The sequence below is a fragment of the Odocoileus virginianus genome, chromosome 6, assembly GCF_023699985.2.
Source record: "Odocoileus virginianus isolate 20LAN1187 ecotype Illinois chromosome 6, Ovbor_1.2, whole genome shotgun sequence".
Taxonomy (NCBI): Eukaryota; Metazoa; Chordata; class Mammalia; order Artiodactyla; family Cervidae; genus Odocoileus; species Odocoileus virginianus.
In genome coordinates, this window is record NC_069679.1 from 14,909,972 (window position 1) to 14,925,481 (window position 15,510).

The following is a 15,510-nucleotide window of genomic DNA, read 5'->3' on the forward strand; positions in this document are numbered from 1 at the left end:
TCATCAATAGTTGTGGCTCTGAATACCTTCATTTTCCAGTGAACACCCTTGAAAATAATTCTGAAATCTCTTGACCGCCTGTAAAATTTTTTTTCCTGAAACTAGCTTCTGAGTCCATAATACCATAATACTCTTGTTACTTGTCTTCAGATACTTTCAAAATGCTATGGATTTTTTTTTTTTTTGGCTGTGCTATGAGGCATGTGAAATGGTTCCCTGAACAGGATTGAACTCAGACCTCTGCACTGAAAGCGCCGAGTCCTAACCGTTAGGCAATCAGGAACTCCCTACAGTGGTATGGCTTGTAAAACATTCTTTTCTAAACAACTGCTCAGTTAAGCATGGTTCCATAATTCAATGGCTATTTTTAATGTCCTAGCTGTGAAACTGTTTATTTAAGCCCAAATTTTCAGTGGGAGAAAATATTCTACTCAAACCTTTCCATTAGTTTGATAAGTAGAATACTAACTGCTCACCTGAAATCTCTATCTTTGGAGCATGGTTTTGTTTCCTGGCTACAGTATGGGAGGCAGAGTCCCTGCAATATTCTCAGCAAATCTCTACTCTGTAATTCTAAACAGTGCAGAAAAGGGATGGCCCAAGTCTGAAAGGTTAAGTAGACTTTTTCTCAGACTTCCATTTACATTTATTATCAAGTTAAAACACATTTTTGAAAACTTGATCAAGAGCAGTATCTTCAAGAAGGTAGAGCTACACTGGGAGCAGGAGTGATGCCTAATTTATCTTTCTCCACCACCCCCCTGACACCTTCCCCCTTCCCCCAGAATCTAGCTCAAGAATACTTGAGTATGTTCTTGGCTTTATCATTAAAAAACATTTAAGAAGTGAGTGGTTGTTATTTTGCATATGGTATAGCAGAAGGTGAGATGAACACCATCATGAAGAGACAAGCCTACAGAGACCAAGCATTCCATGGAACAAACAAAACTATATAAGGTATTAGCACTGTGGAGGTGGTCAAAATTCATCCCTTCAACAAATAACGCAAGGAATTCCCTAGTGGTCTGGTGGTTAGGACTCTGCTTATCCATCACAGGGGGCATGGGTTTGATCCCTGGTGGGGGAACTAAGATCCTGCAAGCCAAGCAACCCCATTAAAAAAAAAAAAAGTGCCTCTGTGTGATGCTAAGTACCTTGGGGTCATGGAGGAAGCACCTCCTTAAATACAAACTCAAACAAATTAAGGCTTTAGAGGATCTAGAGTACTTTTCAACAATAATAAGACAGGAACTGAAAAAAAACGAATCATTGAGAAGAGCAACAACATGCATGAAACTTAAAATTAACTATGCTGAGTGAAAGAAGCCAGAGAAAAAAGAGTGCATCTTTGTTTCTATTTATGTAAAATTCTAGAAAGTGCAAACTAATCTATAATGACAGAAAGGAGATAGGTGGTTGGGAGGGGCCAGAGAGAGGAATTATAAAATGGCACAAGTAATCACTTAGGGAATGATGTTTTTGTTCACCATGTTGATTACGGTTGATGATTTCACAGATGTATAGTTATGTCAAAACTTAATGAGTGGTACACTTTAAATATTGTGTACCAAAATACCTCAATAAAGCTTTCTTTTTTTTTTTTTTTAAGTCCATAATAAAGCAATAGAAAGGGAGCGAAAGAGAATGAATTCTAGGGCCTCTCTTGCAATTCTTTCTTCAAGGACACCAGATGATGTTGTTTGTAAGATTCTTTTTCAGTATCCTGCTGCAGGGGTTTTTCATTTCTTTGCCTCAATACATACACACAGCACACAGCATGTGGGATCTTAGTTTTCCCACCAGGGATCAAACCCGTGCCCCTTGAAGTGGAAGCGTGGATCCTTAACCATTGGACGGCCAGGGAAGTTCTTCTGCAACAGTTTTAACTGCAAGGATGGTCTATAGGCTCAACTTTCTTTTTTTTTTTAGGCTCAACTTTCTTGTCTTACTATAAAGTTTTTCGCTTCACCTGATCTGGTCTCTTGGGCCCAGAATGCAGCTTGGACTCCCTGTCTCTGCCTCCACTTGCTGGGATGTTTCCTTCATTCTAAATGATCTAAATTTCCTCTCCTTTCAGCTAAGAGAAGATTAATTTCGTAGTCTTCCCTCTCCATTCCTGCAGAAAGAATTCTGTACCTCCTCAGGTTTCTCTGGTATTTATAATCTAAACTGCTCTTTTGACACCTTTTTGCTGCCATGTATTATTTGCTTTTCATGTGTATGTTTTATCTTCTGAACTAGATTATGAACTTCAGGGAAGGGACTGAGTCCTATTTTTCTTTGTGTCTCTCCCAAGGCACTTAATAAGTGCTTAATAAGTGTCAATTTAAAAACACCTCACTTTGATAGTCTTTCCAAAGCTCTTTCTCAGCCATTATCTCATTTGATCATTACATCAACATTGTGAGATTGGATGAGCTAGAAATATGTTAGTTCCTCCTTTTGACAGATAAGGAACCTGAAACCCAAGGTCACAGTTTGTTAGAGACAGAGATGGAACAGATAATTGCATACGAAGATTTGATCCAGTTCACAACTTCCCATGGCTCTCCCCTCCCGCCTCCTACCTCAAGACAGGCCTCTGTATCCTTCACCCTCTCACTCCTCCAGTACTTTAGAGCTACTTAGCCAAAGCTTTGTAGTACCATTTTAGAAATTTTGGCAAATAGGGTACATGAAATTTCAGTAGATTTCTGATCAATTCTGAGTCACCAAAGCATCCTTGCTATTTTGTTCCAACTGCCATTTGTTAGGGACATTATGCCTGGTATTTAATGACACTGCACTACAGAACTGAGGAAGCAGAAATGATTTTTAAAAGCCTTAGAAAATGACAGCACTTTAACATTAAGCACGAAAGGTGGCAGTTGACAAGATGACCAGGGACATAAAATTTTTGCACTGGATCACACTATTTCTCTATGTTTTGCTGCTAGCAGAATTCTCTAGTTGGTACTAAAAGAAAAGGTTAAACCTTGTGCCACCCAGCACACCAAGCCCTGAGAGTCCTTTCCCACCTCCCCACCTGCTTCTCTGATGCAAGAAATTTCATAATGTTGGTGCAATCTACTTAGCAATAAATATTTTTAAAATAATTCACCTAATGACTAGATTCCAGTTGACTTTGAAAAAGGGTGGAGGGTGGTTAAAACAGAGAGATGTGGGGGGAAAATTAGCCAGCCTGAGGTCAAACCCAGAGATGATGTCAGGGGAATCATCCTCCTCTTCCCATCATTTCTCTCCCTACCACCTCCTACTGGGATCCCCCATTGACTGAAACCAGTCAGGGAATACGGATACTGAGTAGTCCTTACCTTCTACATAGGGTGTTAAAGAGCTGAAAGTGGATCTGAGGGGCAAATGGAAGACATCCAGCTCACTGGGCTAAGGGTGGGCAAGTGACCCAAAAATGAGACAATGAGACATACGGGAAAGTCTTGTGGATGTTTCTGGAAAATATTTTCATCTCAGACTGTTACAGGAAGAAGGCTCTTCCTCTTCCTTCCTGCTCAGGATGCTGTTGAGAGAATGTGATGTACTTCTTGAACTTCTGAAGCCACCTTTTGACCATGAGGGGATTGCAAAGAGAACTGCAAACAATCTTGAGATCAGGGAGCTACTAAAAAGTCTTGAAAAGTGAATGTGTTAGTCACTCGGTTGTGATGGACTCTTTGTGACCCCCATAGACTGACTGTAGCCTGCCAGGCTCCTCTGTTAAGGGGGTTTCCTAGGCAAGTAGGAGTGGGTTGCCATTCCCTTCTCCAGGGATCAAACCCAGGTCTTCTGCGTTGCAGGTAGATTCTCTGCCAACTGAGGCACCAGGGAAGCCTAAGAAGTCTTAGGACCCCCCAGCTCCAGATTTCCGGTTAAGCAAACAGTAAATGTCCGTGTAGTTTAAAAAAAGAAGACCGAGGTTTTGATGAAGGATGAGAAGTAAAGAAGAGAGCAGAGGAGGAACCTGCGGGAGGAAAACTGCAGAAGCCCACTGAAGAGACAGGGCTGGCAGCGCCTGAGCAAGGAGGCTTGCAGATGGGCGGCATGTCTGGGACAGTTCAGAGGTCCCCGAGCTCAGGCTTACCCTGCAATCAGCAACCTTGAATAAGCCAGTTAGCCTCTTTGCGCCTCAGTTTTCCCCCTCTGTAAAATGGGTATGATAGTGACTTCCTCGTAGCACACAAGAACTAAACGGGGCAGGGCAAGGCAAGGCAAGTAAAACATTTAGCGTAGTCTGACTCATTGTGGGCCCTCAGTAAAAGCTGGCAATTATTACCATCTTCTCAACATTTTCCCTCAACGTGGGGGAGGTGCCTAGGACAAAGGGCAAAGAAGTCGGCCTACGATGACTCCCTTTCCCAGTCCTGACTACACACACCCAGTCCTCTGGCCGTTGGAGGACGAAGGGCGCGCGCCCAGCTGGAGGCGGAGCCTGCCGTTCCCGCCTCGAGCGTGGCGCCGCCCCTCCCTCCCACGCGGCCTCCTGGGCGTTTGGGGCCGGTTCCCCTCCCCCGACCTCCCGCGCTGTCTGCCCAGGCCTAGCTTCCCGCAGCTCCAGCGCCGGGCAGGATCGAGAGGTTTCGGAGCCCGGGCGCGGGCGGCGGTCCAGTGTTGCGGCCACCGCCGGCCCACCTGCCCGCCTCAGCCCCCTCGGCACTGCCTCGGGAGCTTCAGCTGCCCCTTGCTCTGCAGGTTTGCTCCGGAGGGTCGGCGGGCGGCGCTGCGGGGAGGAGGAGCGCTGGGAGAGTCAAGCCGGCCAGTCCCCGGTCTCCGACCGCCGAGACCGCCCTCGCCCTTGGGAATCCTTGGCTACCCAGACGGAAGGAAAGTAGGCGCCGGAGAGCCCGCTCCGCATTTTGATTCATCTCGGGCCCTGTAAGGGTCACATCTTGTGAAAATACCTGTAAAATCAATTTAACGTTCAGTGCAGCGTGTAAAGACAGCTCTAAGAATTTAAAAGACGCCTGAGTCAGAACATTTAAATGCTTGGGTCCTTGTAGCAGCGCTTTTAACACGTCTGAGTGCAGAGGGTGGAGAATCGAGCCTGATTGCCGCCACCGTTCACGCCCTGTAACACTTTAAAAGGGTAAAGAAAAGCACCCTAAAAACCCCAAGTGGGCAGTTCCCCTAGGGAGGGAAGAACAGCTGACTTTTTGAAATTTGGGTTGGTCCTCATTTCCGTGAGCGAAGTTTGCGCCTGCAGAATTTATTTACAGGCTTAGATCCTTGATAAACAGAATCGCTCAAACACTGAGCTTAACTAAGTAGTGGCTTTTCTTGACAAGTTGATTGTGTTATTAATTCTTAATGTCTCATCCAAGGGAGGAGTCGTTATCTCAGTTTTGCAGGTGGGAAAAAGTTGGGCACAAAAAAGCATTTCCCTTAAATTCACACAGAAGCTACTGGGCTAAGCTGCAAATTAAGTCTAAGTATTCTGACTCCTCAGCTGCGTCCCCCTCTAGACCATGTTACAAAACAAATGAGTAGTTACTTTGATGTTACTCATAAAACCAGGAAGTAAACCAAAATGTACTGTGAATATGAAGTGTTAAATCATAATAACCTATGTCTGTTCTTTAAGAGTTTGATACCTTACAGAGAGGAGGGTTGGAGCAAAAAAAAGAGGGGAATAATGTCAAGGGGAAAGTTTTGTCTCCAGAGTCCAAACTGTGCCCATCTTTACCTCCTCTCTGTGTTGCTGGCATTCTGACAAGCCACTGAGGGCTCACGTGTCCAGGCCTCAGCCACATGAACACACCTTTGCGTTCCTCTCCTCGCACTGACCTCCCTGTCAGTCTTCCTGTCATGCTCTTTCCTCCAGGTGCTCTTTCCTAATGCTGTTATGTGAAAACCAGTTGTTTTCGTTCAAGTGTGGAATGATGTGTCACTCCTGAAGGATGTTTCTAGAGTTAATGATCAAAAACTACCAACAGATCTCAGATGAAAGGACAAGTTAAAGAAGCACAAGTAACTCTTGTGGAATTTGATAGCTGAGTTATTTGGAGGAAAAAAAAAACAACACTGATTTCTCCCCCCTCCCCTTCCCCAGTTCACTCATAACTAGAAAGCAGCGACTCAAATTTTAACCTTAGACATAATGGTAGGGGGGCAGGGGGGCATCCTTCTGTTTAGTGAATTGGAAAGTTTTCTTTCCCAAGGAGGCTTCTTTTCAGACAGGACCCAGGATGTGTGATATAGTCCCTCCCTGTAAGAGGTGTTCCTCCTCCCCAGCTTGTAGACAACAGAAATTTGAACCCAAGGTAGTTGTCTCTCTGGGGCAGCCAAGCCAGTTTATTTATCTTTTTGCTTTCTTTTACTCAGTTGGACAGATAAGAATCACCACATGGCATCCGGGGATTTCTGCTCACCTGGAGAAGGGATGGAAGTACTACAACAAGGTAAAGGCAGCCATTTGCAAGAGGTTTGGAGAATTATCCAGAGTGGTCTTTTTTTTTTTAAGTAATTAATTAATTAATTTTGGCTGTGCTGGGGCTTCATTGCTGCATGTGGTCTTTCCCTAGTTAGGGTGCAAGGATCTCATTGCGGTAACTTCTCTTGTTGTAGAACACAGGCTCTAGGGCATGCAGGCTTCAGTAGTTGTGGCACATGGCTTAGCTGCCCTGCGGCATGTGGTATCTTCCCAGACCAGGGATTGAACCCATGGCCACTGCATTGGCAGGCAAATTCTTAACCATTGGACCACCAGGGAAGTCCCCAAATGGTGTTTTCTAGGGTATTGTCTTCTATAATAAAAAGGGAAGATTCCTTGGTGGTTCAGTGGTTAGGACTTGGCACTTTCACTGCTGTGGCCCGTGTTCAACCCCTGGTTGGGGAACTAAGATGTCTCAAGGTGAGGCCAAAAAATAAAAAGGATTTATAATGTTCACCAGTATGGTTTCTCTCACAGAAGCCTAAGTTTCTAGGGAAACTAGAATCCTTGAAGATTCTTAAATATTCTCTTATGGAAAGACAGATTATACAAATGCCTGTTCAGTACCTGCTAGTGCAATAGACTAAAATTTCAAGATGTTCCCATGCTGTGTTAGCAAGCATATCCTGATGACAAGGTTGGCCAGTGAACTTTTGAAAGCTGTGTCTTTAATTTTCTCATATCTTATCCTCTAAAATCTCAGAATCCTTCCATATTTGAATTCTTTGCCTATTTCAGATGTTTTCTCTATCTTGAGTCCTTTGAAAACAGAAATCTTCTATATTTTGATCATTTCCATATTGATTTTTTAATGCTTTGGGAGGAAAAAAGAGACTTTTAATTTTATAAAAGGGCTTTGGTATGATGGTCCAAAGAATTAAAATGTGTTTGGTATGTGAAAGTAAAATAGAAGGCCCTAGTAGAAAGCATGTGGGAAAACAGATGGAAAAAAAAGCCCCTTGAACATATGGAATCTGGCTATGATAAACTTAGACAACATATTAAAAAGTAAAGACATCATTTTGCTGACAAAGGTCCATCTAGTCAAAGCTATGGTTTGTCCAGTCATGTATAGATGTGAGAGTTGGACCATAAAGAAGCCTGAGAGCCAACGAACTGATGCTTTCAAATGGTGGGGCTGGAGAAGACTCTTGAGAATCCCTTGGACTGCATGGAGATCAAACCAATCAATCCTAAAGGAAATCAACCCTGAATATTCACCGGAAGGACTGTTGCTGAAGCTCCAGTACTTTGGCCACCTGATGTGAAGAGCTGACTCAAAGGAAAAGACCCTGATGCTGGGAAAGATTGAAGGCAAAAGGATCATGGGGTGGCAGAGAATGAGATGGTTAGATAGCATCACTGATTCAATGGACATGAATTTGAGCAAACTCTGGGAGATAGTGGAGGACAGAGGAGCCTGGCGTGCTGCAGTCCATGGAGTCATAAAGAGACATGACTTAGTAACTGAACAACAACCTGGCTTGCACTTTTTCTCATGCATGTACTGTTCTGCATCCGCCTGGGGTACTCAGTCTATTTACAATAAGGAGAATTTGGTTAGTTAAATTTTTGATTTACTCTTAAGAATATACCCTCTCTCAGTCTTGCTTATGCAACCAGAGATCACATCCAAAGTTGGAACTGTACACATGTTGTTTTTTTTCTGTCCCCCAAAACTCTAGTTATTATGTGTGAATGAGGCATTTTAGGTACTGTGGTGAGTCCTACCAAAGAGTCTATTATTCTTGATTCTTTTTGCCTAATATTTTCCAACTGTATTTCCATTTTCTAGGATCTTAGCTTTTTTTAAGGCTCATTCTCTAATTCTTGATTAACGTCCTTGTATATAATATAAAGTGTTTGTTACTTTGAGAACAGCCTTTAGTTTATTTGTGGATTTTTAAATTCTTTACTTGTGCCACAAGGCTTGAGGGATCTTAGTTCCTTGACCAGGGATTGAACCCCAGGCCCTTGGCAGTGAAAGTATGAAGTTCTAACCATTGAACCACCAGTGAATTCCCTATTTTTTTTTTAAATTTCATTTGATTTAGAAAACTTCCCTACCAAAAACCTAAGGGTTTTTTGGAAGTGAGTATTAAGCTGAGAGTTATGCTCAATTATGGGGACTTCCCAGGTGGCTCAGTGGTAAAGAATCTGCCTGCCAATGCAGAAGCCTCGGGAGATGCTGCTTCAAACTCGGGTTTGGGAGAATACCCTGGAGTAGGCAATGGTAACCCACGCCAGTATTCTTGCTTGGGAAATTCCATGGACAGGAGCCTGGCGGGTTATAGTCCATGAGGTTGCAAAGAATCCTCATGACTGAGCCTGAGTATGTCCACTGAACATGGACATAACTGAGCTACTGACCCTTACCTTCCCATATCTTATGCTCAATTACATAAATTGAATCCATACTATTATCTTTGTTTTTTGATCCCTATGGGGGACGTCACATTAAGTGTGCAGCAAACAGCTTCCTCCTTGTAACCTGAGCGAAGAGGACCTATTACAGAACCCACACTTCAGCCAACTGCTGCTGAGTCTCTCACAACACATGGACGAGAGTGGTTTAAGCCTCACGCTGGCAAAGGAGCAGGCCCGGGTAAAGGGGCTGGGAGGAGGGCTGACTGGGAGGAAGGAAAAAATCTTCTGAGAGAGAGGGGCTCCCACCTGGGATCTTTTCGGTTTTCTAGGCGTGGAAGGACGTTCGACTGCATAAGACAACATGGTTAAGGTCTGAGATTTTACAGAGAGTCATTCAAGAGCTACTTGTGGACTACTATGTGAAGGCACAAGATACAGATTTAACTTCTGAGGACAGAAAGGTGAGGCAGGAAACATGAAGTAAGCGCTGGTACCAGCTGTAGGAATGACGAGGACAGCTATGGCTTCCTTTGATTCTATGATATGGGGGAAATAGGAGTTTTGAGTCATGGGTATCAAGAAAGACAGGGACTGTAGTTATGGGGAAAGAGGTGAGTGTGTTGTCAGGGTTTTGAAAAGAAAGACTGACAGGAGAAAGCACTGGCAGCTAGAAAGTTATCTAAAGGGGATGACATGTTTGGGGACTTTGAAGATATGTGAAGAACTGCTCATGGGGATGGAGGAGGTGGAATGGGAAAAGTCTTATAGTAACTTCTTTTTGCTTTTTATTCTCTCTCCCAGTTTCATGAGACCCTTGAACAGCGGCTACTCGTGACCGAGCTGACACGGCTCTTAGGTCCCAGCCAGGAGAGGGAGGTGCCTCCACTGCTACGGCTGGAGAAGGCGGACCTTCTGGAGCTCATGCCACCCTCAGAGGTTGGGGTTGGGGGGGTACAGATATTGGGACCAAAGAAGGGAAATGGCTTAAATTCTCCCATGTACTGAAACATCTCATGGTTAAACTTTCTGTGAGAATGACACTTGTTCGTGGTGGTAGAATTTAAGTAAATAAGAAAGAAAAACATTACAAGGAAGAAAGTAAGAGCTGAAATACTAAATCTAGAAATAAATGCAGTATTATTATATACAACTTGACATACTGGGTTAGCCAAAAAGTTCATTCGGGTTTTTCAAAACCCGAATGAACTTTTTGGCCAACCCAATAAATGGTATTACACATCCTGTGCATGTATAGAATACAATCTATTTTCACTCAGTATGTTTTGGACTTTTTTTTTCAAGTATATGATTATTTTCAAATTACTTTTGAAATTACTATTGAAATATATTTTGAACTTTTTTTCAAGTATATGATTATTTTCAAATTACTGTAAACAAGATGATACCTTCTAAGGCACTCTTCTTTTTTTGTAATTGAAATATAGTTGATTTATAATGTTGTGTTAGTTTCAGGTGTGTAGAAAAGTGATTCAGTTAAGCCTTATATCAATTCTTTCTCAGAGTCTTTTCCCTTAAGGGTTATTATAAAATACTGGAATTCCCTGGGCCATAAGTAGGTCCTTGTTGGTAATGTATTTTATATATAGTAGTATGTATATGATAATCCCAAGATCCTAATTTATTCCTCTCCCCTTCCTAAAGCACTCTCTGCACAGTATCCAGGCATAGAGTTAGTGCTCAGTGTCCTTATTATATATCACCAGTTTTAATCACAGATGGATTTCATTGTATAGATGTAGCATAATTTGCTTACCCTTATTAATGAATATTAATTTAAGGTTGTCTCCACATTTTTGCTGGTGGAAACCACAATGATAGGAACATACTAGTTCATATGTGTCTTTGTATGATTATTTCCCAAGTGTTAGTGCTTAAAGTGGGACCGCCAGGTCACAGGCCACACACACAGAACACACTGGTACATATTGCCAAACTGCAGAGAGGCGCTTCCTATGTCCTAGGTCCCCACATTTTCATCAGCATGGGATCTTGACAGCCATTGTGGTCTTTGCTAACATTAATCTCCCTGGTGACTTAAAATTAAATCTCCCTGATGATTCTCGATGCATTTTTTTTGGTTATCATTGAGATTGTTATCATCACGTATTCATCGTGATGATTCCAGCTGTCTGTCTGCATCTCCCTCTTCTCTTCTGTGGCTGCAGGACTTTGTGTGGATGAGAGCCCGGCTCCCCCTGGAAGTGGAGGAGCAGCTCAAGAAGAAATGCTTCACTCTGCTCTGCTACCACAACCCCAGTTCAGGTGCATGCCGGCTGTGTCCTGTTCATGGCTGGCCTTCAGGGTTCCTGGTCTGCTCTTTTGAGAACAATGTTGAATTTTAGATTTGGGACAGAAGCTGGGAAGCATTGGAAATGCTTACTTTTTTGTTCTCTTGCTGGTAGAATAAGAGTGAGGAATTTTGTGTGGATTCCCTTCATTTGGCCAGGTGTGGAGTGGCGGTGTCCTCTTGCTACAGGGAAGGATGAGTTCTTCTCAAGAGAATCACAGTGAAATAGGGAGGAAAGTTCAGGCTAATAGGTGTCCACCTTGCCTTTGTTGTTTAGGTGCTAAGTCGTGTCCGACTCTGCAACCCCAAGGACTGTTGCCCACCAGGCTTCTCTGTCCACTTCCCAGGCAAGGATACTGGAGTGGGTTGCCATTTCCTTCTCCAGGGGACCTTCCCCACCCAGGGATGGAACCCACATCTCCTGTATTGGCAGGCAGATTCTTTACCACTGAGCCACCAGGGAAGCCTCTTGTTTTGTCTTTATTTCTGTGATTTAAGTATCAAGGGCCACATCTGGAATTCAGAGTAAGAATGAAAGTGAAGTCACTCAGTTGTGTGGGGCTCTTTGTGACCGCCAGGCTCCTCTGTCCATGGAATTCTTCAGGCAAGAATACCCTTATCCAGGGGATCTTCTTGACCCAAGGATTGAACCCCTGTCTCCTGCATTGCAGGCAAATGGAGAGAACTTAATTATGAGAACTGGGTTGTTTTTATCAGGCCATCAGAAGAAAACCTGTAAGGAAGACAGAATCTGTAGGGCTGGATGTAGGAGAGGGGTACTGAGACATGGCTTTCAAAAGACAGGAGCAGTTAGGGTTTTCTCATCCAGCACTCGTTTCTTTGCCCAGATTTGGACAGTGAAACCCTGAAAGCAGCAAAGGTGTGGAACCTCGCCGAGGTTCTGGCAGGTGAGCAGCAGCAGTGCCAGGCTGCCAAGAGCCAGCAGAAGGAGCAGATGGTGCTGCTGGAGAAGAAGAGTGCCACCTACTCCCAGGTCTGTCAGGGCAGTGGGGTGGCCTCCCTTCTCTTTTACCCTGACCCCAGGGGCCCCTTGAGGGAAGCCAGGGATTTTTTTTGGTCATGCCGAGTGGCATATGGATCTTCCTCGACCAGGCATCGAACCCGTGCCCCCTGCAGTGGGAGCACAGAGTCTTAATCACTGGACTATTAGGGAATTCCTAAGTCAGGGATTTCTGATCTGCCTTCTTTTCTGCTCTCTTTTGTGGCTGCCGTCTTCCTCCTGCCTCCTGGGGGCTTAGGTGCTACTGCGCTGCCTGGCCTTGCTGCAGAGGCTTCTTCAGGAGCACCGGCTGAAGACTCAGTCCGAGCTGGACCGCATCAATGCCCAGTACCTGGAGATCAAGTGCAGCGCCATGATCCTTAAGCTGCGGTGAGCTGTGACCCCTGTGGCTCTGAGAGACTCCATCTCACACCCCAGCCCTCCAACCCTCCCCCTCAGCAGTTTCTTCCCTGCCGTGCCTGACACCCTGTGGGGGTACAGTAAATGTCACATCGCACTGTTAGCCTCTGAATTACCCTAAAGCTGTCAACATTCTTGGGTCTTTCATTTTAAACCTTCCGAAATCGGTGCTTTGCTGTGAGCTAAATTGCTCAGGAATTTGAAATGACTTTGCTTGTCACTACTCAACCCATATGTTGACCATGGGCAGGTCCTAAGTCTGCTGCTGTCCAGGATCCTCAGATTGACACTTCTTTCCTCCCCTGGTCAGGATGGAAGAGCTAAAGATTTTGTCTGACACTTACACCGCTGAAAAAGTGGAAGTTCATCGTCTCATTAGGTGAGAACTCCCAAAAGCCTGATACAGCTCTTCCACACACCCCACACCCTCCAGACTCATTCATTTTTGTGCCTTACCATTTTTGTGTACTTTCTGAGGAGCCAGATCCTTATATTGTATCTCCTGTGCCTGGGTTCTTAGGGACCGTTTGGAGGGGGCCATTCGCCTACAAGAGCAGGATATGGAGAAGTCCCGACAGGTCCTGAACACCTATGAGGTCCTCGGGGAGGAGTTTGACAAGCTGGTGAAAGAGTACACCCAACTCAAGCAGGCAGCTGAGAACAAGCGCTGGACCCTCCAGGAGTTCAACAAGGCCTGCCGCTGAGGGTGGGTGGAGCCGGGAGGCTTGACCTTGCAGAGGGACCATCTCCTTGTCTTCCTGCTGAAAGGACCACCTCCACCAGAGGCCACCTTCACTCAAGGGCGTGTGGGGACACTTGTCCAAAACACTATAGTCCTTTAGGCACCTTTCTGGTTTTTCTTCCTTGTTTACTATGTCTGAGTCTCTTCTAGAAAATGTAACCGATTTGTATCATTTTATGTACAGTGATTTGTGTCAGCCCTGTATCCTATTTGATTATCTCCTAAATAAAGTGATGATGTTATACCTTAGGACTTTAATCATTTTCGTTTGGACAAAGATAGCATAAGAACATCAAAGTCTATATGGATAAGGAGGGAGAGTTGAGTGCATGCAGAGATGGCTCCATAATGCTTACTGGAAGGGTGAAGGGTAAAAGGGCCAGCCTGGCATGTGGGGTTTTAGAGGCTTCGTTCTTAGACAGCAGAAGTGGACTAAAACTGGGCTTGCTCTTGAAGAATTAGTCTCCAGACTAGTACTAGATGCTCAAATGGATAGGAAACTATTCTGTCACTGTGGCTGTAAGTGGGGCAGGTATGATAAAGCTGCTGGGCACCCAGCTAGGTTACAGGAAGGGACACACAAGGCATTTGTGTTCTCGCTTCCCTCTGATGTGGTGTGAGGGTTACCTCTTTCTCTGAGAGCAAAGGGTGGGAGAATACCCTGAGGAACCAAGTTCCCTGGTCTCTTTAGCTTAGAAAAAGGCAGGGTCCTGACTGGTGGGGACTACAGGGGACCTCCCTGGTGGTCCAGTGGTTAAGACTCCATGCTTCCACTCTAAGGGGGGTGGGTTCAATCCCTGGTGGGGGAACCCACTTCAAAAAAAATCTCAACAGGAAATAAAGATGTCAGCTTTAAAAAATGACGAGGTTGGGGGTTACTACAAGCAGAAGCCCAAGACCATCCTCATTTAGAAGGCCCTACTCAGCTTCTCAAACCACTTTCCGGGGAGACTGTCTCAAGATGCTCTTTTGCTAAGATCATATAATGATGGTTTTGGATTGATCATAGGGAAAATTAAGGTCATTGATTCAGCTTTAAGTTTTTCTGTAAATTGTGCTTACTTCCATTTATCTATAAATGCTGGCCCACACAAAATGAACAAGCAATTAGATTGTATGGTCAGGCCATTCAAGATAGCTGTTCTCTTGCTTTCTGAACCTTCCCTGCTTGACCAGTCCCTGCTGCACCTGCATCTGACTCACATGAACCTGCTCACCCCGTAGATCAGAAGGGCTCCGCCTCCTTGCTTATTTAAGAAAAACATCTGTCTTTCTAAGGTTGTTAACCTGAGGGGCTGGGAGGGATGTGGCCCAGCTACTGGTTTCCCTGGTAACTGATGAGCCAGCCTGACTTAATTCCCCCTATAAATGGTAACCTCCTCCTCCCCCAAGTAGTGAGGACTGCTGCCATGTCCGGCCTGCCCTCTGCCATTGCAAGGGTGGCGGCTGTCTCTCTAGCACCCTTGGCTGTGGATGTGTAAAATTCCCTGTCCAAGAAGTCACTGATGTCTCTGTCACTGTCTCCGGGCTCTTTCTTTGGTTTCAAGGCTGGGCTACTATGAGGTCTGCAGGCTTGTGGGGTCAGCCCAATGTAGATTAATGTAAAAACTAAAACAGTCCATATTGCTTAGTTATATGTATAATTTTTAACCTGTTTCAGGGAAATGTTTTCAAACCTACAGAAAAGTTAAAAGAATAGTATGATAAGCACCAGGATACTCTTTATTCTTCAATTTTTAAACTTTTAAAATGTTTTTATTTTTTGGTTGCTCCACGTGGAATGTGGGATCTTAGTTTGAACCTGTGCCCCCTCCATTAGAAACGCAGGGTCTTACCTGGACCACCAAGGAAGTTTCTTTCTTCAATTTTTAAGTTATAGTTGATTTACAATGTTGTGTTAGTTTCAAGTGTACAGCAAAAAGTGATCCAGCCTTCCTGTTCTATACAGTTGGTTCTTGTTTTTTTAATCTATTTTACACACATAGTAGTGTGTATCTGTTAATCCCAAACTCCTAATTTATCTCCCCCCCTTTCCCTTTGATAACCATATGACTGTCTTCTACATCTTTGAGTCTGTCTCTGTTTTGTAAATAAATTCATTTGGATCACTGTTTTAGATTTCACAAATAAGTGATATCAAGATATTTGTCTTTCTCTTTCCAACTTACTTCACTTAGCATAATAATCTCTAGGTCCATCCATGTTGCTACAAGTGTCATTTTTTGTTCTTTTTTTTATGGCTGAGTAAT

At 44.2% G+C, this 15,510-nt stretch overlaps 1 protein-coding gene across 5 annotated transcripts; it reads left to right on the top strand.

Annotated features, from left to right (window-relative positions):
* Positions 1-4,506: 4,506 nt before the first annotated feature.
* Positions 4,507-13,510, top strand: HAUS4 (HAUS augmin like complex subunit 4). 5 transcript variants are annotated; one of them, XM_020909552.2, is made up of 10 exons: positions 4,507-4,686; positions 6,316-6,392; positions 8,887-9,029; positions 9,121-9,252; positions 9,593-9,727; positions 10,978-11,074; positions 11,948-12,093; positions 12,359-12,489; positions 12,830-12,898; positions 13,040-13,510. In XM_020909552.2, exons 2-10 carry the CDS (start codon positions 6,338-6,340, stop codon positions 13,221-13,223), a joined length of 1,092 nt encoding a protein of 363 aa, XP_020765211.1. In that variant the 5' UTR covers positions 4,507-4,686; positions 6,316-6,337; the 3' UTR covers positions 13,224-13,510. The 5 variants fall into 5 exon arrangements, with proteins under 5 accessions (XP_020765211.1, XP_020765205.1, XP_020765196.1 ...); XM_020909546.2 differs by lacking the exon at positions 4,507-4,686 and adding an exon at positions 4,694-5,080; XM_020909537.2 differs by lacking the exon at positions 4,507-4,686 and adding an exon at positions 4,694-4,869.
* The last annotated feature ends 2,000 nt before the right edge of the window (positions 13,511-15,510 follow it).